The sequence below is a fragment of the Staurois parvus genome, unplaced genomic scaffold (assembly GCF_062004578.1).
Source record: "Staurois parvus isolate SC_StPar_1 unplaced genomic scaffold, SC_StPar_1.0 ptg001012l, whole genome shotgun sequence".
NCBI lineage: Eukaryota > Metazoa > Chordata > Amphibia > Anura > Ranidae > Staurois > Staurois parvus.
Window position 1 is genome coordinate 260,898 of NW_028318808.1, and position 25,040 is coordinate 285,937.

The following is a 25,040-nucleotide window of genomic DNA, read 5'->3' on the forward strand; positions in this document are numbered from 1 at the left end:
GTATGGTCTGGTTGGCTTGGTGTCCTCCTATGCTTGGCTAATCTGTAGAGTTATTTCAGTATGCAAATAATTGGTTGTAGCTCATTCCTTCATTATTTTTTGGAAGAATTGCCCCTTGTAGTTGTTACATTGTCACGCAGTGATTACTTTTTTGCAGTGATTCAAATCTCTGCCAGTAATTCTTCCATTGAGCTCTGTGGTTTTATGAAATATCAAAAGACCTTCACGCAGTAGATGTTTGTTTTGCAGCTTTTGTTAGTACATGCATGAACACGTATTTTATTGTATCCATCTTGGGTAGAGACTTCCTTCAGTGGACCCAGATTAGTCACTGCGGGAGCAGCAACATAATAAGCCCACCGCAAACAAGCCCACCTTCCTTACACCTCCACCATGGAGGAGGAACAACTATGTGCCCAAAGAAACTTGAAAATTGATCATGAGACCAACAACAAACCAACTGATCTTCAAGAAATTCTTTACAGTATATGTGAGCCCTCACCTTGTAAAACAACCCATTCAGTGTACAATAGAAATGAAAGGCAAAACATATGCGTATAGATATTAAAAAACCCCATTATAAATACCTCCCCCCCCCCTTTTTTTTATAATAAGTGATCACATTCATTCTGTTCTCAGCTGCATAAGGAGCTTAGGTAGGAGAAGCTGCAGCACATTGATCTTCCCAGTGAATTGCTGTGTAGGGGAGTGTCAGAAGAAGTCTGATGATTGAAGGAGAGAAAGGTGAGTTCCCAGCACAGCTAGAGAACTGACCACGCTGTGCTCTCATGCCTACTGTGGTCAGTAATAGGAAAGCAGAGGAACTGGCAGGAACACCAGGGATTTCACACAGAGGAAGCAATCAAAGAGAAAAGGAGACTTCTTCATACCAGTACATGGTACAGCCGGCACAGAACAGGAATAGGAAATAGAAGAGGCAGGCCTTGCTCTAATATGTGCTTTGGGGGATCAGAGGCTTTGCAGTGCTTCTGTGTAGGAAAAGACTTCCAATGGCACCTGCTGTGTATATGTGATGACTTCCCAGAATCCCTGCTGAGATACACACTGCCTTGGGCATGAACTTCTTAAGGACTTGGTCCGTAATATTCTCAGCAATTGTCAACAAAACTGCAGACGTTACACGGTGCTGACTTATTGGGTGTTCCCATTCACAAGGGTTGGGTTAGGTCTCATTGGGTGCATCTGAATAAAAAAATAAAAATAAATATATATATTTTAATCTGCAGAAATGACCATTGTGGTCACCAAGTACTTTTTATCTGGACCATTAAATATAATGTGGAGCTAGCACAAGAGATGCAGAAGTGTCCATTCCCAATGCTCTTCTGGCCTCTGAATAGAGTGTTGACTGGCTAAGGATTTCTGGAAAGAAAGTCTCTAGTATTTCCAGCAGGTCGATCCTTTACAACAAATCTGCTCCTGCTGGGCCATTTCCTGGCTGCATTTCCATGATGTACATTCCACATTCCAGAGCTGGCATGTTATAAACACATCCTTTACCCGTCACTAGAAAAGCTGCAGACTACTCCTCGAATTGTGTGCCAAGTCAGGTCTTTACAGTCAATGATCTCCAAAATCAAAGTAAAAGTTACCATCCAGGGGTCTGAGCACTGAAGTGCGTGTCATAGGTTGGTGCATGCCACAGCTTTGCTTTTAGCCAACAAAAAGGTGTACACAGAACCTACCTAAGACCCGATTTATATACCTCCTGTGACACGTAAAGCCCCACCCCAAGTGAACATATTGGATACACCACACGTGTTTTAGACCTCTTCAGAAACCCAAAGTCAGGCCTGTGATAAACTTTACGCCCTTTAGATCAATTCCATTCCAGGGATTCCTCTGAGTCCGTTTCCAAGCATTTTGCCTACAGTGTGTGTGAATCCCAGAAGAGATCATTAGACGGAGCCGTGGCTTCGTTTTCAGATGGAACTTTTCCTTCTAGGATGTTGTGCGCTTACTTCAGCATTTTCCTACCATTGTAGGTCATTCGAGCTCTTAGAAAAAAACAATTATAAATGCAAATCACGCTAGCAAATAATTCCGGAGCCCAACAAAATCTGCTTCATAACAGCAGGAGACTCTAAAATATTGAACATTCTGAGGGCTAGAAAGTCATTTTCCTAGATCCCAATATATGCCTGGTGTTCCCAAGCAGTCCTGGCCTTGGCCTCATGGATGGCTTGTTCTGTTGGTGTCCTGAGCTACTGAATGTCCTTCCCGTCCTGCCAACAAGCAGTAAGGGAGAAAAAGAAACCACGGAGGAAAGTTACAGTTCTGCGGACCTGGAACCAGCATGCTAGGTGGGGGTTCAGACTTCACAGCTTGTATATTTATTCCAGGCCAGAGTCTCTGTAGATAATGGGGTTGGATCACTAGAACCTGCAGAAACCAAATATTTCCATTGGCTGGTCATCTCCAAGGCCTTGGAGGAATACTCAGCAGGTTAATTCTGGATGTTATATTTCCCGCTGCCTCAATCTACATGAAAACTGGTCCAAGAAAGAAAGCAAGGTGTGTACAATGAGTGAAGGCCTAAAATCCAAATTATCCTGAAACTGGTGCCATTGGCACATGAAATGTAAAGATCCACGGGGCAGCAGACAGACCTCCAACTCCACTAAACAGAGTCATTTCACCCGGATTGGAGCTTTTGGTTTGAGGCAGGATGGTGGTGCACTCTAGGCTTCCTTTTCCAGGTCTGAGCCTAGGCAGTGAAGAATTGTCTACTCTTCCAGTTTAAAGGGTCAGTTATTTGTGGAGGTGGGTATACACCTACCCATCCCTTGATATCCTTGGGTCTGTAAGCGGTGGAATCGTCCTATGATAGTACTCTATCCTTGTCCATCTGGGAGTTTGGGGTATTCCACCACTTCCTGTCAGAAAATCAAAATTCCATCAAGGAAAGTGGGACTCCATTATAAAAGCTGTAGTGGGTGTGTGGCCCCAAGACCTCAAGGGCAGATAGCTTACCAACAGAGTCCTCCAAAAATGGGAAGATCTGTGAGTTCAACTCTCCAGCCAAAACTGAAATATTATTTTGGTGCAGATTAATGCTTTCGAAGGGTATTTCAGACTCCGTACTGAGCTCACAAATAAATCCTGCAAGGAGTAAAGTGCGCTAACCCGTATTCCATAGTAACCAATCAGAATGAAAGATGTATTTAACCCAAAACTGTCATATTGCAACTTACCAATCATGAGATGTGGCGGCTGCAGTCATTTTCTTTTTTTAGGCTTTTTTTTCCCCTTCTATTTTCACCTGGTGATCTGGCCAGTAGCACACCTCCTGTATTAGAGCGCCCCCACTCTGTATGAAAGAGCACAGGGAGCACCTTTGGATAGCAGCATTGTTAGTTTGGGGGGAGGGGAGTGTTCAGTTTTGTTCCTTTTGGGAAAAAGGTTTTACATAAATAAAAGCTGATCCATGCACCCCTGCCAGTGTTAAATGTTTTGTCTCATCCAAAACATCCTGATACATGCTGCTGGAGAGCTTGAGCTTTTGAAAAACAGCAAACCTACTAGCCAGAGCACCAGGTGAAAAATAGAAGACAGAAAAGCTAACATGAAAATGAATGCAGCCGGCACATCTAAGAATTGGTAAGCTGCAATATAACAAGTGTTAGCTTGTGGGTTTATTATCGCTTTAACGGTGGGGAAGATCGATGGGGATGGGACAGTGTGGTTGGTTGCTGTAAGTGCTCCTTGTACAGTTTTATTACATGTGGTCCTGAATCTGAGAAGATCAGCAACATGCGTTCAGGGTCAGCTGACACGAGGATTGCATGTCCTTCATCAGTACTTCCCAGTGTATGAGTCTCAGTCCAGGCCATGTACCACCTACAGTGAAGGTAGGTACTAGCAGCAGCACCACCACATTACATATATGCCATGGCAGAAGAAATGTCTGAATTTGGTTAGGTCACATGCCATGGCCTTGTTTGTGATTCTCCAGGTGGCCCTCCTGCCTAGAGAACAATGCAGGGTTCTACTGACCCACCCCCCCATCCACGCAATACACCCACTTGTACAACAGAGAGATCCCAGCCTCCAATGAAGGTTCCTGATCCTCCATAGATGATATCTTAGTTGTGTACAGAGGGGCACAGAGAGGTCCTGGCCTCCATTGAAGGTTCCTGATATTCCATAGATTATGTCTTAGTTGTGTACAGAGGGGTGCAGAGAGGTCCCGGCCTCCATCGAAGGTTCCTGATATTCCATAGATTATGTCTTAGCTGTGTACAGAGGGGCAGAGAGGTTCCGGCCTCCATTGAAGGTTCCTGATCCTCTGTAGATTGTCTTAGCTGTGTACAGAGGGGCAGAGAGATCCCAGCCTCCAATGAAGGTTCCTGATCCTCCATAGATGATATCTTAGTTGTGTATAGAGGGGCACAGAGAGGTCCTGGCCTCCATCGAAGGTTCCTGATCCTCTGTAGATTATATCTTAGTTGTGTACAGAGGGGCACAGTGAGGTCCTGGCCTCCATTGAAGGTTCCTGATCCTCTGTAGATTATATCTTAGTTGTGTACAGAGGGGCACAGAGAGGTCCTGGCCTCCATCGAAGGTTCCTGATCCTCCGTAGATTATGTATTAGCTGTGTACAGAGGGGCACAGACAGGTCCCGGCCTCCATCGAAGGTTCCTGATATTCAATAGATTGTCTTAACTGTGTACAGAGGGGCAGAGAGGTCCCAGCCTCCATCGAAGGATCCTGATCCTCCGTAGATTATGTCTTAGCTGTGTACAGAGGGGCAGAGAGGTTCTGGCCTCCATTGAAGGTTCCTGTTCCTCTGTAGATTGTCTTAGCTGTGTACAGAGGGGCACAGACAGGTCCTGGCCTCCATTGAAGGTTCCTGATATTCAATAGTTTGTCTTAACTGTGTACAGAGGAGCACAGAGAGGTCCCAGCTTCCATCGGCAGTTCCTGATCTTCCATAGATTGTCTTAGTTGTGTACAGAGGGGCAGAGAGGTCCTGGCCTCCATCGAAGGTTCCTGATCCTCCGTAGATTATGTCTTAGCTGTGTACAGAGGGGCAGAGAGGTCCCAGCCTCCATCAGCGTTTCCTGATCCTCCATAGATTATGTCTTAGCTGTGTACAGAGGGGTGCAGAGAGGTCCCAGCCTCCATCGAAGGTTCCTGATCCGCCGTAGATTATGTCTTAGTTGTGTACAGAGGGGTGCAGAGAGGTCCCAGCCTCCATCAGCGTTTCCTGATCCTCCATAGATTATGTCTTAGCTGTGTACAGAGGGGCAGAGAGGTCCTGGCCTCCATCGAAGGTTCCTGATTCTCTGTAGATTATATTTTAGTTGTGTACAGAGGGGCAAAGAGGTTCCGGCCTCCATCGAAGGTTCCTGATCCTCCGTAGATTATGTCTTAGCTGTGTACAGAGGGGTGCAGAGAGGTCCCAGCCTCCATCGAAGGTTCCTGATCCGCCGTAGATTATGTCTTAGTTGTGTACAGAGGGGCAGAGAGGTTCCGGCCTCCATCGAAGGTTCCTGATCCTCCGTAGATTATGTCTTAGCTGTGTACAGAGGGGTGCAGAGAGGTCCCAGCCTCCATCGAAGGTTCCTGATCCTCCGTAGATTATGTCTTAGTTGTGTACAGAGGGGTGCAGAGAGGTCCCAGCCTCCATCGAAGGTTCCTGACCCGCCGTAGATTATATCTTAGCTGTGTACAGAGGGGCAGAGAGGTTCCGGCCTCCATTGAAGGTTCCTGATCCTCTGTAGATTATATCTTAGCTGTGTACAGAGGGGCAGAGAGGTTCCGGCCTCCATTGAAGGTTCCTGATCCTCTGTAGATTATAATCTTAGCTGTGTACAGAGGGGCAGAGAGGTCCCAGCCTCCATCGGTGGTTCCTGACCCTCCGTAGGTTATGTCTTAGTTGTGTACAGAGGGGCAGAGAGGTTCCGGCCTCCATTGAAGGTTCCTGATCCTCCGTAGATTATGTCTTAGCTGTGTACAGAGGGCTGCAGAGAGGTCCCAGCCTCCATCGGTGGTTCCCGATTCTCTGTTTTCTCCTCCACTCTCTCGTGGTATATTTTACCCTTGAACTTGAGCTAATGCTGCTGTGAAGGGCTGCATGAAGGGTGTGACTGTGCGTGTCCAACCATCCGTGACCGGATTTCTTCCCAGGAATGCTGCAGTAAAGACATCTTCTGTGTGTAAGACATGACTGTGTGCAGTCGGGGGATCAGCAGCAGATAGAAGAGCATTGCTGTCCTCTATTCTGGATCATTCATCATAGATTGGCCTCCAGAAAGCAGGAACATCCCATCCCTTACTCTATGTTCCTCCTCCGTATGGCCTGTATTCTATGATGGAACTTCAGCACAGGATGGGTACAGCCTCTGTTTATAAAATGAAAGCCAGTCTTCCAGATTCTATGGAATGGCCGTCTTACAATGTGTTGTGATTGGTAACCCAATAGAAGAGCCTCACAAACAGGAGAGTGATCACCGCACCGTTCCAATGGTTCAATAAACCCCGAGAACCGCACTGCTGACACTCTGTTGGTGTGTTGGACGGTATAATCCAGCTCAGGGAACGTTGTCATGGAGGTTCTGTGTACGTCCCTCTTCCTCCTGCTAGGGGCCCTGTAGCTGTTCTCAATGACAAGTCTATAGGGGTACCTGCTGTATTGCCCCATCAGAGCCCATGTGTCTGCCATTTATAGGATGCACAGCACCGGAACCTCAGAGTGTCGCCCCCAGCTGGCCGCACAGCCCATTACCTGCCTTCCCAGGTCTGACCTTCAGACATGACGATTATAAATCTCCATAGTGGGAAGTAGAACCCTCAGAGCCTCCGATACCAACGACGTTCCTGTACCCATCAGATGCTTGCAGGGTTCTCTTTTTCACGCAGATAAGAAATGAAAGAATTCTTGAACCCGATCACTAGCGCCTCATTCACATGTTGGGGAACGACTGCGATTTCCTGCGGGAGACTCAGCGGAGTTCCTGCAAACAGCTTCTGGCAGAGCGCCCCATAGAAAGCAATGAAATGATGACAGCTCCCCTTTCATGTAATTGGACTTACCTGTGGATGATCGACCCTGGAAGCAAATCGTTTGTGTCCAGGGCCACTCATGCTGCATGTCCAATGACGTGTGATTGGCTGTGGGTGCTATCAGCTTCTCATGTCCATGTCTCTGCCACCTGGTTCCATTGGCTTCCTTTGGACACAAGTGACCATTTAATCTCACATTACACACGCATGGACCACTGTTGTCCCCATCAGAAGGTCTTCACTGAGAAATGGCATGTAGCCATTGCATATAGCCAGGAAGTGGCTGCAAAGAGGCTGCAGGAGACCAGCAACCCTGAGAGGAAGCCAAAGTATAAAAAATGTAAAAGTTGGATTTTATTACAGATAGACAATTGTTTCTGCTATGCAGCGATTCGACCAATTAAATGTCCTTCAGGGAGGGTTTACCAACCTTATATAGATGTTTTGGGCGTTCAGCCTTTCTAATTTGGTTGGACTCTCAGTGAAGATCTGGTGGGATGGTGGTGTACAAGCATTCCTCTTCCATCTGTGAATCCTCTCCATCTGCAGAGACTTTGGAGGAACTCCTATCCACAAAGTCGCTGAGCGACTTATAGACATGCAATGTAGGACCTAGAACCTCCATACATAGCCCACCACTCATCTGCAGACCATTTCCTAACATCGGGAGCTGCTCATATGACCATCATTGGCTGGACTGGAAAGCGGTCCATCACAGCACTCCTGGGGACAACGTGATTGGAGACTTTGTAGGGGACATTCCGTACATTTAGTAACACCAGTTCTATGACCATCATTGGCTGGACTGGAAAGGGGTCCATCACAGCACTCCTGGGGGCAACGTGATTGGGGACATTCCGTACATTTCATAACACCAGTTCTATGACCATCATTGGCTGGACTGGAAAGGGGTCCATCACAGCACTCCTGGGGGCAACGTGATTGGGGACTTTGTAGGGGACATTCCGTACATTTCATAACACCAGTTCTATGACCATCATTGGCTGGACTGGAAAGGGGTCCATCACAGCACTCCTGGGGGCAGCGTGATTGGAGACTTTGTAGGGGACATTCCGTACATTTAGTAACACCAGTTCTATGACCAACATTGGCTGGACTGGAAATGGGTCCATCACAGCACTCCTGGGGGCAACGTGATTGGGGACTTTGTAGGGGACATTCCGTACATTTAGTAACACCAGTTCTATGACCATCATTGGCTGGACTGGAAAGGGGTCCATCACAGCACTCCTGGGGGCAACGTGATTGGGGACTTTGTAGGGGACATTCCGTACATTTCGTAACACCAGTTCTATGACCATCATTGGCTGGACTGGAAAGGGGTCCATCACAGCACTCCTGGGGGCAACGTGATTGGGGACTTTGTAGGGGACATTCCGTACATTTCGTAACACCAGTTCTATGACCATCATTGGCTGGACTGGAAAGGGGTCCATCACAGCACTCCTGGGGGCAACGTGATTGGGGACTTTGTAAGGGACATTCCGTACATTTAGTAACACCAGTTCTATACTCATATGATTTATTATTGCTGTGCTTTACATATAGTGTACATTCACATCAGTCCTGCCATCAAGGAGCTCACAATCTAAAGTCCCTAGCTCACATTCATGCACATACTAGGGCCAGTGAACCTCCCAGCATGCCTTTGGAGTGTGGGAGGAGACTGGAGTACCCGGAGAAAACCCACGCAGGCACAGTGAGAACATGCAGGCACTGTGTGGGTAGTATGGTTGGGATTTGAACCGAGGACGTCAGTGCAACAAGGAGGATGTGCTAACCACCTCCCCACTGTGCTGCTCATGTACATCCTAAAAAGGGAGATAGAACCTGCGATCGGGATGTGTGCCAATAACAAATGTATGTATATAATAAAACCGGTATATCTGTATCGATCCACATGGAGGATGAAAAAAGGCAGAACTGGATTTCCACAAGCAAAGGTGTGAATGGGAAGTTGTGGAGGAAAGAGCGAACGGAGGAGTCCAGTTCATAGAGAGTGAACGGAGGAGTCCAGTTCATAGCGAGTGAACGGAGGAGTCCAGTTTATAGAGAGTGTATGGAGGATTCCAGTTCATAGAGAGTGAATGGAGGAGTCCAGTTCATAGAGAGTGAATGGAGGAGTCCAGTTCATAGAGTGTGGATGGAGGAGTCCAGTTCATAAAGAGCAAACTAAGGATCCCAGTTCATAGAGAGTGGATGGAGGAGTCCAGTTCATAAAGAGCAAACTAAGGATCCCAGTTCATAGAGAGTGGATGGAGGAGTCCAGTTCATAAAGAGCAAACTAAGGATCCCAGTTCATAGAGAGTGGATGGAGGAGTCCAGTTCATAAAGAGCAAACTAAGGATCCCAGTTCATAGGGTGTGAATGGAGGAGTTCAGTTCATAGAGAGTGAATGGAGGAGTCCAATTAATGAGTGAACAGAGGAGTCCAGTTCATAGAGAGTGAATGGAGGAGTCCAGTTCATAAAGAGCAAACTAAGGATCCCAGTTCATGGAGAGTGAATGGAGGAGTCCAGTTCATAGAGTGTGGATGGAGGAGTCCAGTTCATAAAGAGCAAACTAAGGATCCCAGTTCATAGAGAGTGGATGGAGGAGTTCAGTTCATAAAGAGCAAACTAAGGATCCCAGTTCATAGGGTGTGAATGGAGGAGTTCAGTTCATAGAGAGTGAATGGAGGAGTCCAATTAATGAGTGAACAGAGGAGTCCAGTTCATAGAGAGTGAATGGAGGAGTCCAGTTCATAAAGAGCAAACTAAGGATCCCAGTTCATGGAGAGTGAATGGAAGAGTCCAGTTCATAGAGAGTGAATGGAGGAGTCTGAGGTTTGGGGACAGACCCTGAAAACTCCATCTCAAATCCTGAGACTACAGTGACTTCCATATTTCATAAAATCGTCTTCTCAGCACACTGATCTCAGCTGTAGAATTAAAAAGGATCTAAATGTGTGGCTGTGAATGAGTGAAGGACGACGTGCTCAGAGGATCCATGATCAGTAACTCATTACGAAAACTCTGCATTGCCATTGAGCACGAGGCTCCTGTACTGGGGCCATGGGGCCCGAGGGGGGCAACACCCACTCAAAACTCTTTTTCTCTTCACCCACCTCTGGACACATGGCTTTGTGGGCTGCACAGAATACTTAGAGGAGTCACAAGATTCCATGTAGCAGACAACCACCTCCGCAGCTTTCAGTAGATGGAAAATAATTGAGAATATTTGTGAAGGACAGGAAGATCTCTCATATCATTCAACGGTTTTTAATACTCCCACTACTAAGATGCCGCATGAGCTATTTCATGAAGTCATGTGGAGTGATAGTAGTGCAAGCTAGCTGTATTCCAATGCCGGCGGCAGCCAGTGTTCTTAGCAACCAGTAAATAACATGGTTGTTAAGGAGCGGGCGGCCACCGTGTCCTTAACAACCATGACTCATCTGCTGTCAGCGGGGGGTTCCCTGCTGTCAGCAGAATGTAAAGAAAGGAATTGCCAGCATTTCAAAATTAAAAAACAAAAACAGCGTGGGGGTCCCCCCAATCCCCCCCCCCCTCTGAGGAGAGGAGGACTTTTCCCCACAACCCTGGGTGGTGATTGTGGGGGTCTGTGGGTACGGGGATTATCAGAATGTCCTTTATTCACCCTCCCCCCCCAAACAAAAAAATAATTCCCTAAAGTAGATCCAACATCAAAAAGGATGAACATCAGCCACCTACTTGAAAGAAAAAAACCCCGACCCACACCAATGCTTGGTTCCTTCTGAATGACACCTCTGCACCCTCCTGCCACTGAATGAACCAATGGAGTCACCAGGTGAGGGTACGGGGGAGGGGGCACTCGGTCACTCCTCCCCCCTTTTCCTGCCAGGCTGCATGCTCATATAAGAGTCTGGTATGGATTTTTTATGTTGGCATGGGGTTCCCCTTAAAATCCATACCAGACCCAAAGGGCCAGTTAAGATTGGGGGGGGGGAGGGACCCCAAGGCTATTTCTTTTTAAAATGATGCCAATTCTTTTGTTTCCATTCAGCTGTCAGTGGGGAACCCTGCTGACAGAGGATGAGTCATGGTTGCTAAGGACGCGGTGGCCGCCCGTTCCATAACAACCATGTGGTTTGCTGGTTGATAAGGATGCCAGAGGGTGCCGGCTGCATGACAACCAGCTGAAACCAAAAATACATTTATTTACTTTCGCATTCCTGGACAACTTATTTACTGTATTTATTTCCTTTAGTGAACTGACTTTAGCGCCGTTATATGCGATATTTACTGAGCAGTTTTGCTTTTTGGGTTAAATACCGCATAAAGGGTTAGTGAATTGACATTTTCGGCATTGCATGCGATATTTGGGAAAAATATGTCAGATCACCTAGTACCTCATAGGATCTGCTTCAGGGTCCTATCACACGGGCGTTACGTTTTTCCATCGGTTCACAGCAGTTTTTTGTCAGTTTTTACATCCTTTACCAATGCAAAGTTGGACCGTATGTCCGTTTACATCCGTTTTTTGAATGTTCTGGGTTTCTTGTGTTCAAAAAGATGGATGTTAACAGATGATCGTCCATTTACATCCGCTAGTCCATAGAAACACATCAGGGTCCATTCTTCTGTGTGAAAGGACCGTATGTGAACTGAGCCCATTGTGTGGTGTACAAAGTCACATAAAATAGTCATTTTCAGAATCAAGAATTATATGTATTGTAGATGGGGCCACTTGATTGGTACCCAAGATAAAGGACAGTCACACGGAGACCACAGAAAATGGCAGTTATGATTCGATTCCATGGAAATAGCAATTGACGAACAGCGGCAAAGTGCGGACCGCGTCACCACCTCCGTGTCATGCAATGTCAGAGTCTCCATCACAGATAAAAGGTGCAAAGGGCTCGCAGCAAAGTCATACACTAGAGTAGTTGGACCATTAAACTGAACCAGATGTACATTCGTGGAGCAGCATCTGAGTAGCAGGGTGTTAGGGAGGCCAGCGGTGTATGCAGCGACTGAGGACCGAATCTATGTCCGGGGTCATGTACCCAGCAACATCCCTATCCTGCCCCTCCTCATCAGGAAACGTTATCTACAGCTAATTCCTCTGTCCCCCCCAACATGAGACCTCTCCCAACACTGCCCACCTCACAACTGCACAGAGGCACTATTTATTAACATTGCCCTCACTAAAGATGGCCACTGAGGTCATCTGGTGTTGCAGCATCCAATTGGAACGCTGCCTCCTTGATGACACCTATGGAGGCTTCAGAGGAACAAACCTCATTCTCCATTCCCTCTGTACTGTGAACAGCGACATAGTGCCACCTACAGAGCGGAGGGTAAACTGCACCTGCCTACATATAGCTGGAACATCCTTTGGAATATCTGACTCCGGAGGAGTTGAATCCACGTTTGCACCATAGATGCCACTTACTGATTAATATCCATTTCCAGGGGCCGGTTTTTCCATGAAATTAGGAGTATAACTTCAGAGATAGGACAGAATACTGGCAATGGATCGTCCTTTGGAATCAGGGAAGTGACCATATGGAGCCGTACCCAGGACTGACCTAAGTGCTTCCAATGTCAGCGGGGCTGATGTACTAATGAGTCGTACTGAAGGCGACATTGACTCTGCAAAGCGCATACAGAGCAGCGCTCTTCATTTCCATCAACCAATCACAAGCAAGCAAAAACTCTGCTCTGGTTTGATTTTTTTTGCACATGATTGGGTATTCTATGTGAGCTCAGCCTTCGGCGTATTTATGAGGCCAAGTGAACCGTCTCTACATCTGTAGGGAATCAAGGCCAGCCTGTAGACCATGGGGTCCCAAATGTGACTCTGGTATACCATGGGGCCCCCACTGTGATGGTGCATCTTGTAATGTCTCCAATACGGATAGTCTGACTCTGGGATACCATGGGGCCCCACTGTGACTCTGGTATACCATGGGGCCCCCACTGTGATGGTGCATCTTGTGATGTCTCCAATACGGATAGTCTGACTCTGGTATACCATGGGGCCCCCACTGTGATGGTGCATCTTCTAATGTCTCCAATACGGATAGTCTGACTCTGGGATACCATGGGGCCCCCACTGTGATGGTGCATCTTGTAATGTCTCCAATACGGATAGTCTGACTCTGGGATACCATGGAGCCCCCACTGTGACTCTGGTATACCATGGGGCCCTCACTGTGACTCTGGTATACCATGGGGCCCCCACTGTGATGGTGCATCTTGTAATGTCTCCAATACAGATAGTCTGACTCTGGCATACCATGGGGCCCCCACTGTGATGGTGCATCTTCTAATGTCTCCAATACGGATAGTCTGACTCTGGTATACCATGGGGCCCCCACTGTGATGGTGCATCTTGTGATGTCTCCAATACGGATAGTCTGACTCTGGTATACCATGGGGCCCCCACTGTGATGGTGCATCTTGTAATGTCTCCAATACGGATAGTCTGACTCTGGGATACCATGGGGCCCTCACTGTGACTCTGGTATACCATGGGGCCCCCACTGTGATGGTGCATCTTGTAATGTCTCCAATACAGATAGTCTGACTCTGGCATACCATGGGGCCCCCACTGTGATGGTGCATCTTGTAATGTCTCCAATACGGATAGTCTGACTCTGGGATACCATGGGGCCCCCACTGTGACTCTGGTATACCATGGGGCCCCCACTGTGATGGTGCATCTTGTGATGTCTCCAATCCGGATAGTCTGACTCTGGTATACCATGGGGCCCCCACTGTGATGGTGCATCTTCTAATGTCTCCAATACGGATAGTCTGACTCTGGGATACCATGGGGCCCCCACTGTGATGGTGCATCTTGTAATGTCTCCAATACGGATAGTCTGACTCTGGGATACCATGGGGCCCCCACTGTGACTCTGGTATACCATGGGGCCCTCACTGTGACTCTGGTATACCATGGGGCCCCCACTGTGATGGTGCATCTTGTAATGTCTCCAATACAGATAGTCTGACTCTGGCATACCATGGGGCCCCCACTGTGATGGTGCATCTTCTAATGTCTCCAATACGGATAGTCTGACTCTGGCATACCATGGGGCCCCCTCTGTGATGGTGCATCTTGTAATGTGTCCAATATGGATAGTCTGACTCTGGTATACCATGGGGCCCCCACTATGACTCTGGTATACCATGGGGCCCCCACTGTGATGGTGCATCTTGTAATGTCTCCAATACGGATAGTCTGACTCTGGGATACCATGGGGTCCCCACTGTGACTCTGGTATACCATGGGGCCCCCACTTTGACTCTGGTATACCATGGGGCCCCCACTGTAATGGTGCATCTTGTAATGTCTCCTTTTCCATAGATTGTCCTTTGTAAATTCTCATACTTCATTCTTTGTTATCTCTTTCTAGAGCAAATCAATGAGAAGGACGAAGGACCGTACTACACGCACCTCGGCTCCGGACCAACAGTGGCCTCAATCCGAGAGTTGATGGAAGGGAGGTGAGTTGGCTTTCTAAGTAGAGACGTTTCATCTTCTCGTGGTACACTTGTATGTTTAGTCAAATATTTCATTTTACATTTTTGTGCTGATAATTTTATGTATTTAACTGTAGTTTTGTGCTTTATCTTCCAATGACCATTGACAGCCACTAAATATTGGGCAAAGGAAATGTAATGTGATTAAATTCTGCCCCCCCCCCTTGTTTCATCCCTAATTCAGCCTCTCTTGTATCTGCCTCCTGCATCCCTTCGCTCCCTCTCCTCCTCCTGCATCCCCCCGTTCCCTTTCCTCCTCCTGCTCCTCCTGCATCCCCCTGTTCCCTCTCCTCCTCCTGCATCCCCCACTCCCTCTCCTCCTCCTGCATCCCCCCGTTCCCTTTCCTCCTCCTGCATCCCCCTAATCCCTCTCCTCCTCCTGCATCCCCCCGTTCCCTCTCCTCCTCCTGCATCCTCCCGCTCCCTCTCCTCCTCCTGCATCCCCCCACTCCCTCTCCTCCTCCTGAATCCCCCTGCTCCCTCTCCTCCTCCTGCATCCCTCCTCTTCCTCTCCTCCTCCTTCATCCCCCATTCCCTCTCCTCCTCCTGCTTCCCTCCACTTCCTCTCCTCCTCCTGCTACCCCTGCATCCCCCCGCTACCTCTCCTCCTCCTGCTTCCCTCCACTTCCTCTCCTCCTCCTGCTACCCCTGCATCCCCCCGCTACCTCTCCTCCTCCTGCTTCCCTCCACTTCCTCTCCTCCTCCTGCATCCCTTGCATCCCCCCGCTCCCTCTCCTCCTCCTGCATCCCTCCGCTTCCTCTCCTCCTCCTGCATCAATCTGCTTCCTCTCCTCCTCCTTCATCCCCCCGCTCCCTCTCCTCCTCCTGCATCCCTTCGCTTCCTCTCTTCCTCCTGCATCCCCCCGCTCCCTCTCCTCCTCTTGCATCCCTCTGCTCCCTCTCCTCCTTCTGTGTCCCTCCGCTCCTTCTCCTCCTCCTGCATCCCTCTGCTCCCTCTCCTCCTTCTGTGTCCCTCCGCTCCTTCTCCTCCTCCTGCATCCCTCTGCTCCCTCTCCTCCTCCTGCGTCCCTCCGCTCCTTCTCCTCCTCCTGCGTCCCTCCGCTCCTTCTCCTCCTCCTGTGTCCCTCCGCTCCTTCTCCTCCTCCTGTGTCCCTCCGCTCCTTCTCCTCCTCCTGCGTCCCTCCGCTCCCTCTCCTCCTGTGTCACAGAACTGAAGTGTTGCAAATTATTCCATTGCTTGTCCTTCAGTTAATGTCTCTTTTATTCTGTAGGTATGGAGAGAAAGGGAAAGCGATCCGCATTGAAAAAGTAATTTATACAGGAAAGGAAGGGAAGAGCTCCAGGGGGTGTCCCATTGCAAAATGGGTGGGTACTCTAATTATTTGTTTTTATGTTTAAATCCCAATTTGTCAGAATTTCAGTCTAACACGGCCATTGGACCTTTAACTGATATTATTGTTTTGAATGTATGCTGTATATCATGAATGTAGAAAACTGGCCAGAAAGTCATGCTGGGTCACCTGACACCTCTATATATCTGGGTGTTGCATTAGATCTTCCATTTACAGGAATGGTCCAATCAGATCCAGATATTCCGCTCTCAGATTTCTATACCACGCAGGGACCATATTCAGTCCTCCCAGAATTGGGCATTAATACAGCCTTTGTATGACAATTGTGCCTTTCCCCCATACCGTCTGATGCGGAGAACTCGGGAACACGCCTCAGTGACGGGTCTTTACAAGCAGCCTGAATGGAGGAGCGAATACCTGATAGTTCATATAAACCGATGACAGTTAACATGGTTTTCAAGAATGGATAAATAATACACTGAGGGGTAAAGTCACCCAATCTGCAAGTCATTTTTGTTTCCAGAGAAAGCTAGCCTGTTGTTATGGCTTTTGTTATGGTTGTACGTCTAGGACACATGAATGATGTGACGCGTCGGGGATAGTACCTTTGTCTTTGAAGTCTCAGTTATGAGGATAATGAACTGGATCTTCCTCTGCCTTCTTCCATCACAGAGGACATCAGTGGAGGGAGCTCCTCTGTGTACTTTAATTCTGCTGACCCTCATTCATCTTGAAGTCTTCATCTTCCTGCTGCTCAATAAAGTAAAGAATTTAAATATCCAACAGGAAGAACGAGACCCCTCACAATCTGAGGGTTAGGTTCAGGGGTTACCAATGATCTAGGCTGCAGTTGGCTATATTGGGTTTGAGGTTAAAGGTTAGGTTGAAGAGGAGACATAGGGGTGGGGTTGGGGTAAGGGCAAAGTTGAGGGTTTAAGGTTGAGTTTAGGGTTAAGAACTATCTTTAAGGGTTAGGTTGAGGTTTAGGGTTAGGCCAAGATTAGGCAATAGGTGAAGGCTGAGAATTAGCAGATAAGTTGTGGTACGGAAAACACAGTTTGCTTTCCATTCACTGTTTAATTTTAGCTTTTCAACTGTAAAAAAAACTTTTATCTTTGGTTATAAATCTGTAGCGCTACCCCCACAGGAGTCGCTGAGTTTTGGGTCCCCCTAAGCTATGCACAGCCAGGCAACACACAGTCAGAAAAATAGTCCTTGACCTTTTGTTATGGGATTCCCAATTTGATTGAAGAAATAGCAAAATGAGGACGTTTCCTGCTCTGGCACACTTAGAAAAATATCGACAGACACCTGACTGCGTTCCAGGCGGAACCATTACAGTCCTTAGTAAAGTAATCGCCTTCTAGGAGCTTGGTGTCCCGAGTGGATTTAGAAGCTCTTGGTCCCCTCAGTGCACAGAATACCAGCCTACTTGGCTACGGTATCTGATCCCAGGACAAGGGATTGGGTAAGCTATGAACTGCCCCCTGAAGACTTGCCAGAACTTGTATCCAGCAGACCATTTCCTTCTAAGACCTGGGGGTGTCCCTGGGCTCACACTGCCCTTGTCCTGCAGCTGTGGATAGAACTGCTTTCAGGCCTTTCACTGAGCTGGTTCCTTTCCACATTATCCAGGCTGTCCTTCCCTGGTGGATGGCACGGCAGGGCAGTGGAGCTCCCTCTTTCATCCTCCTGCCTGGAGGCAGAACCTCCCTTCTCTATGGCCCCCTTCCAGGCTACACAGCAGTACCCCTCAGCACTCCATCTTCTACCCGACTCCCCTTCTAGCATGGCTGTCTCATATTTATGGGCTGTTCTACCACACTACCAGAGCCTCCCCTCTGGGATTGGTCAGACTCCTATGAATGTGCAGATTGAAGTCTTCACCCTTCTGCCCACTGGCTTCTGGAAGTTTCCATGGACCCCAGAACCAGGTGGAGGCGACCTGCTGAGTCATCCAGCCTGACCTCACACTGAACCCACAGAAATTCAGGCTCACTCACCACCATGATCCAAACATAAATTTACCTCACACTAGCCCCAGCTAGTGGTCTCTACACGTGTGTTGAAAAATGTCACATGCCACATCCGATGTGTAATAGTGACACAGATTCATTGGGGTGGATTTACTAAAGGCAAATAGTCTGTGCAAGTGCATTTGCTCCAGAGCTTAGTAAATGAGGGGTGTCACTTTGCAAAGAATACCCAAGCAGGTGCAAGGAAAACCAAAATACTGCATTTTTCCTTGCACATGTAGTGGGTACTAGCCACCACCTTCCACCCCGCTCTCTCCATTCCTCCCTGCAGTGTAGAAGAGTGACAGTGGGCTCCACACCCCACCAACCCATCCCCCGCTCGAGCCACGGCTGCCACAACGGGAGACTGGAGAGGCTGTTCTGCACTGCAGTGAGAGAGAGCCACTGTAGGCTCCCCCCCATGTCCTCCAACTACTACACATGAGAACAGAGAGGCGCTTACTAGGATCGCTGACACCTCTGTCCCCTTCCTATTGGCCACAGCAAGGGGACCAATCAGAGAGGCAGAGGGGAGGATCATGGGACATGTAGACTCAGAAACAGGCGGCCCCCCATTCCAAGCCTAAGGGAGCAAACTACAGCCCCCAGCATGCTCTGCTCAAGGGGAGATATGGCCTGAAGCCCTGAAAAAAAGCAAACCCGGGAATACGAGGGAGAGTTCGAGAAGCAAGGTTGGCTGAGGAACTCCATCAGAACCAGGGACCAAGCCACTGGAGTCCCCATCTGCTGTGAACCTGAGTGGAGGGACAACCACGCTGCCCAGCACCTTCCCAAGCTGCTAAGGGAGATAGAGAACCACTGTGCCCAGCACCACCAGCCAGAGATGGACTCTGCCGGGATACAGATGTGCTGCACCATAGACCGAGAGCTATCATTCATGCTGGGGGATCACGGCTGCAGCTTTGCTGGGTCTGGTGAGGGGCCTGGTGGCCGTTATCTATTACTGCTCTCAGGGTGTCAGGGCTCCAGGTATGACCAGAGGTATGTGAACTGACACAGGGAAATGCAGGCTTCAGATAAGTTATAACAATATAATTTATTAACACTAACAATACATAAACGCAGTGCACCAAACCCCAAGCTAACACAAATACATACAACAAACCCCAAGCTAACACAAATACATACAACAAGGTGAAACAAACCCAAACCTAAACTGATACAGATACACAGGTACATACACATAGAGAGCACAACGTAATCAGGCAGGCCGGGTCAATAACTATCGGGCAGGTAGGTACAGGAGGAGCAGGCGGAGAGAATGGTCGGGGTCACAAGCCAGGGATCAAAACAGGAGAAGTCAGCAGAGGTCAGGATCAGACTGGGTCGGCAACAAGTCAGGCAGAGGCAGAGGCAGAAACAGGAACAGGAACAGGGATGCAGGTAACAAGATACAGGGGCCCAGGAAAAACACACACCAAGGCCCAGACTGCAGGTCTGACCATCCCTTAAATACACCTGCATAATCAGCTTCAGGTGTTTGGCTGGCTGCAGGGTTGAGTCTGATTGCTGAGAGCACCCGCTGGCCAGCCCTGGTACTGCAGCCCACAAGGCAGATGAGTCCCACCATTACTGGCAAGTCCATTCCTGACACAGGGACTGAGCCATTCTGCCATTCAGCCTAATTGTGCCTGCGGAGCCTAATCATGGCCACAACGAGCTCCATCGTACTAGTCAGTGAAGATCTAGGACTAAAGACTGCCTCTCCCCCTAACCGTACTTGCCCATGGCCAGCTGCTGCTCTTTAATATGGTTCCCTACCATCTCCCAATCCTGTGAGTGCGCAAAACTGCTAGGGAACTGTTATCCCTGTAGGCATGTTTTACAGGACAGTTGTGTTGTTTATTATTGATTTACTCGTTTACATATTGATGTATTGATTATTGCTATTGGTATAGAGATACTTATATAGACATTTATGTTTTACCTTTTATTATCTGAGAACAGCCCCACCCTGCTTAGTAGGCTGCACCTTGATTTACCCGCTGCGGGTCAAACTGGATCTTATGCTGTCATTTCTGCAAATTATCAACAGACTAATAGTCTACCGCTGAACCAATATCCTACAGTCAGGGGAAACGGACCCTACACTTGTGTTGTAGTTATTCATTCAAGCCGGTGTGTCAGAGGGGCCGAGGTTGTTCATGGAGTCGAGGCGCAGAACAGGGAACCCAAAATTACCAAGTGGCCCCTTCGGGGGTAGTGCTACACGTATGATTGGATGATGGAAGTCAGCAGAGCTTCGCCACATTTACTAAGCTCTGGAGCCGCTGCACTTGCAGTCTATTGGCCTTTAGTAGCTCCACGCCATCACTTGGTGCCACAAGTCCATGTGATGGAAGATGCAGCACTGATTGGCCATAGACGTTAGAAGAACATTCCGGTGTATTCGGTTTAATTGTTATGTGATAATGGTGTCTATAGCTATAAAGTGGAAGTTGGATGCAGGGACTAATCTATGGAGTAGAATGCAGCCGACTACAAGGGATCCGAATTCTACAGATATTTGTGGCCGATTTCCTCCCTTGTGAAGCGAACGACATTGGGATCCTCAGTTCCTCCACCCTCTTCCTGGTGTTTATCCTCTGTGCTTTCTAAGAGCGGATGGCGTTGTGGGCTGTCAGGAAGCCGACTCTCACATGCAGGACGAAGGTGAACCGAGGACACGGCGGCTTGTTTACATCATTATTTACAGAGGCCATCTCCGGGTGGCCAGTGGCGCTGCGTACTCCACTCCTGGAGGACACACAGCGCACCAAACTCCTCCAGCTCATTACAGCTTCTCCTTTATTCCGCGCCATGCTGTATGTGAGGAATTAAATATTCTGTAGATAGAGGCCGTTCCTCGAAAGTGGAAGGATTTTCAATCGGATTTATAGATTAGATCTGCGCCGAGGCAACGCTGCTCCGACCATAACCCGACGTGATTTACATTCCAGGTGTAAAACGCTCCCATTTGTCTGGTTTAAAAAACAGGATGGAAATGTGAAAATCCACACTGCGCTATTTTATTAAAGGGGTCTTCCGCATCCCCACCCCTACAGCTTTCCAAGGAGTTCTGGGCTGTGTCAAACTAAAAGCAGCCAATCATATCTCAGTGTGATGGTAGATTGGTAGCAGTTTAATCTGCCGATTGGTTGGAATGTTTGCACCTCTGGCACCAGCGAAGGAAGGGGGCACCAAAGCTTTTGACCATCTTGTACTTGATAGTAGAAAAGCAGTTAAAAGGAAAAGTTCTGGGCCCCAGGTACTGAGTATTGTGAGAACAATCAGATGGAGGCGTAGAAAGTCATTGAACCTCCAGTGAAGGTGGAGTCCCTCATAAGAACTCCATTTATCTGGTCTCTACACAGCCCCTTCGTGGTCCAATGTAGTCATCTTGAAGGACCTGCTCGGGTTCAGAGCTCCCTTCCAAAGTGGAAAAAACATTCAATATTGATAGGCAAATTTTTTTTCCTATTTTTTTTTTATATTGACCTCAGTATGTAGAAGTACTCAGGAACACATCACACTTGGGTCACGCTGACACAGAAAGGAAAACTTCCTACATAAGCTGGGTGACAGAAGGAGGGGTAGAGGGAAGAGCCTTAGGGAGGCTAGCCTTGAATTGGTACATCCCAATAAATATGCCACGTTGCATGATGTTGGGGATATCAGCTAAGAGGTGGCATTGCTGGAGCAGGCCTCCTCCCCTAGTTGCCATGGGAATGACTGTCCAAGTATACCACGTCCACCGCCGCCCCTCTGTCTGACTATACCGCGTGCACCGCTGCCCCTCTGTCCCATTATACCGCGTCCACCGCCGCCCCTCTGTCCGAGTATACCACGTCCACCACCACCCCTCTCTCCAAGTATACCACGTCCACCACCACCCCTCTCTCCAAGTATACCACGTCCACCACCACCCCTCTCTCCAAGTATACCGCTTCCACCGCCGTCCCTCTGTTCGAGTATACCGCGTCCACCGCCACCCCTCTGTCCGAGTATACCACGTCCTCCGCCACCCCTCTGTCCGAGTATACCACGTCCACCCCTCTGTCCGAGTATACCACGTCCACCGCCACCCCTCTGTCCAAGTATACCACGTCCACCGCCACCCCTCTGTCCGAGTATACCACGTCCACCGCCACCCCTCTGTCCGAGTATACCACGTCCACCGCCACCCCTCTGTCCGAGTATACCACATCCTCCGCCACCCCAATGTCCGAGTATACCACGTCCTCCACCACCCCAATGTCCGAGTATACCACGTCCACTGCCACCCCTCTGTCTGAGTATACCACGTCCACCGCTACCCCTTGTGTGACAACTTCTGTCTTTCATGAATCCATGCTGTCTGTTGCTTCCAATATTTGTTTCCAGCAAGAACTCCTCTCTGTGGTCTTTTATTAAACTCTCCAGTATCTTCCCAACTATAGAAGTTACACTAACAGGTCTATAATTACTTGGGAAGATTTTCACCCCTTTATAAATATTGGCCCCACATTGGCCTGGCATTTTTCGCTGGCTGATAGCTAAATTGAGTGGGAAATTTGAGTGGAGAGTGAAAGAGTTTTACTTTTGACTGCTGGTGCTTGTAGTTGTTTTGTTTTCTTCTTTGGGTCTTTCTAAAAGCTTTTACTTTTTAAAATCACTTTTTCTGTCACTTTTTTAAACAAACTTTTTTCGTTCTTCTCTTCCGTCAGTCTGCTAATTAAGGGGCGGGGCTAATTGGTACAGGTGATACAGGTCCTATATAACTCTGAGCGCGCTCATTCTTCAGCTTGCCTGTATTTTGCTTGCCTGACCTTTGACTAAGTGGAGTTAGAAAACCGGAGTTGGAAAACAGGAGATTATAACAGAAGTCTACTAACCTGTAAGTGACATCTGATATTTCCTGTTACAATTGTACCTGGGATATGAGGTGTAGTGGGGGGGAGGGGTTTGTACAGCGCTGTGCACACTGTTGGCGCCATATAAATCCCATATAATAATAATACTGTACCTGGGATATGAGGTGTAGCGGGGCGGAAGGTTTTGTGCCGCATGTAGGCAGCAATGGAGCCGCACCTCCAGGATGGACCCCGCTGCGACATATCACCTCCAGGATGGACCCCGCTGGGACGAATCGCCTCCAGGATGGACCCCGCTGCGACAGATCGCCTCTAGGATGGATACCATTGCGACAGATCGCCTCCAGGATGGATACCGCTGCGACAGATCACCTCCAGGATGGATCCAACTGCGACAGATCACCTGCAGGATGGACCCCACTGCGATAGATCACCTGCAGGATGGATACCGCTGCGACAGATCACCTGCAGGATGGATCCCGCTGCGACAGATCACCTCCAGGATGGATACCGCTGCGACAGATCACCTCCAGGATGGACCCCACTGCGACAGATCACCTGCAGGATGGACCCCGCTTCGACAGATCACCTGCAGGATGGACCCCGCTGCGACAGATCACCTGCAGGATGGATCCCGCTGTGACAGATCACCTCCAGGATGGATACCGCTGCGACAGATCACCTCCAGGATGGACACCGCTGCGACAGATCACCTCCAGGATGGACCCCGCTGCGACAGATCTCCTCCAGGATGGACACCGCTGCGGCAGATTACCTCCAGGATGGACCCCACTGAGACAGATCACCTCCAGGATGGACACCGCTGCGGCAGATGTGAGCGGATTGCCCTTCTGGAATCTTGTGTTAGAGATCTGGAGGAACAAGTTGCAACACTGTGCAGAACCGACAACCTTGAAAGGGGTCTTCTGCTCTCTGAGCGGGTGGCTAATGGGATTGATGTGGAGGGCGGAGGGACTAATCAGGATGATCAGGTAGGAAGATGGATTACTGTAATGAGAGGGAGTGGGAGGGGCTCACAGAAAAGGAAGGCTGGCCCTGGGTTTATGCACCCAAACAGATTTGCCAAGTTCGGGGAAGATGTGGGGGTGGCATGCTCAGGGGTGGCAGCCCTGGATGTCACTGCTATCCCTAACAGCCGGGAGGGCAGACCATCTGGGAGGGGTGGTGAGGGTAGTGCAGGAAGGCCTAGACTGGGGGGAGGGTAGTGCAGGAAAGCCTAGACTGGGAGGGAGGGTAGTGCAGGAAGGCCTAGACTGGGGGGAGGGTAGTGCAGGAAGGCCTAGACTGGGGGGAGGGTAGTGCAGGAAGGCCTAGACTGGGGGGAGGGTAGTGCAGGAAGGCCTAGACTGGGGGGAGGGTAGTGCAGGAAAGCCTAGACTGGGAGGGAGGGTAGTGCAGGAAGGCCTAGACTGGGGGGAGGGTAGTGCAGGAAGGCCTAGACTGGGGGGAGGGTAGTGCAGGAAGGCCTAGACAGCTGGTGGTATTATGGGATTCTATAATCAGAAGGACTCATAGAATCATTTGTCGCCAGGATCGCCTCCGCCGAATGGTTTGCTGTCTCCCTGGTGCCAGGGTTCGGCATGTGGTGGACCCGGTTGATACATTACGGGGGGGGGGGGGGGCGGGGCATGACCCGGCTGTCTTGGTCCATGCTGGAACCAATGACAGAATACATGGAAGGTGGCGGCTCCATAAGAATCAATGTAAAGAACTCGGCTGCAAGTTGAAGGGAAGGACCTCCAAGGTGATATTCTCTGAAATGGTACCGGCGTCATGTGCAACTCAGGAGAGACGGGGAGATCAGAGAACTCCATGCATGGCTGAAGGCCTGGTGTAAGAGGGAAGGATTTGGGTTCCTAGAGCATTGGGCTGACTTTTCATTGGGGTGCAACCTATATGCTAGAGATGGTCTGCACCTAATGGAAGGGGGTCTGCTGTGCTGGGGGAGGGACCATAACCGTGACCATAACATGATTTCATTTATTGTTAGCTGTAAACAGCGAGCACATACGGGAAAAATAAAACCGCTCAATTTCAAGAGAGCTAATTTTCCAAGGCTGAGAGCTGCTCTCCAAGACTTAGACTGGGAGGAATATTGGCATGGATGAACACAACACAGAAATGGGAGTTCTTCACAAAGACTGTATGTGACCACACTGCAGAATATATCCCCGTGGGCACCAAGTATAAAAGGCTACAAATCCAACCTCTGTGTCTTCCGGCCAAAGTTACAAAAGCCATAGATAATAAGAAAAGAGCTTTTATAAAATAT

The 25,040-nt window shown here is 48.9% G+C and overlaps 1 protein-coding gene across 3 annotated transcripts in view; it reads left to right on the top strand.

The window, feature by feature from the left end:
* Nucleotides 1-25,040, top strand: part of LOC149441208 (methylcytosine dioxygenase tet3-like) — a 120,369-nt gene that overhangs the window by 89,808 nt on the left and 5,521 nt on the right. For all 3 annotated transcript variants that reach the window (XM_089657622.1, XM_089657620.1, XM_089657621.1), the window contains 2 exons: nucleotides 14,440-14,530; nucleotides 15,799-15,892. In XM_089657622.1, the coding sequence (XP_089513748.1) occupies nucleotides 14,440-14,530; nucleotides 15,799-15,892 (185 nt within the window). The remainder of the gene's footprint in view (nucleotides 1-14,439; nucleotides 14,531-15,798; nucleotides 15,893-25,040) is intronic.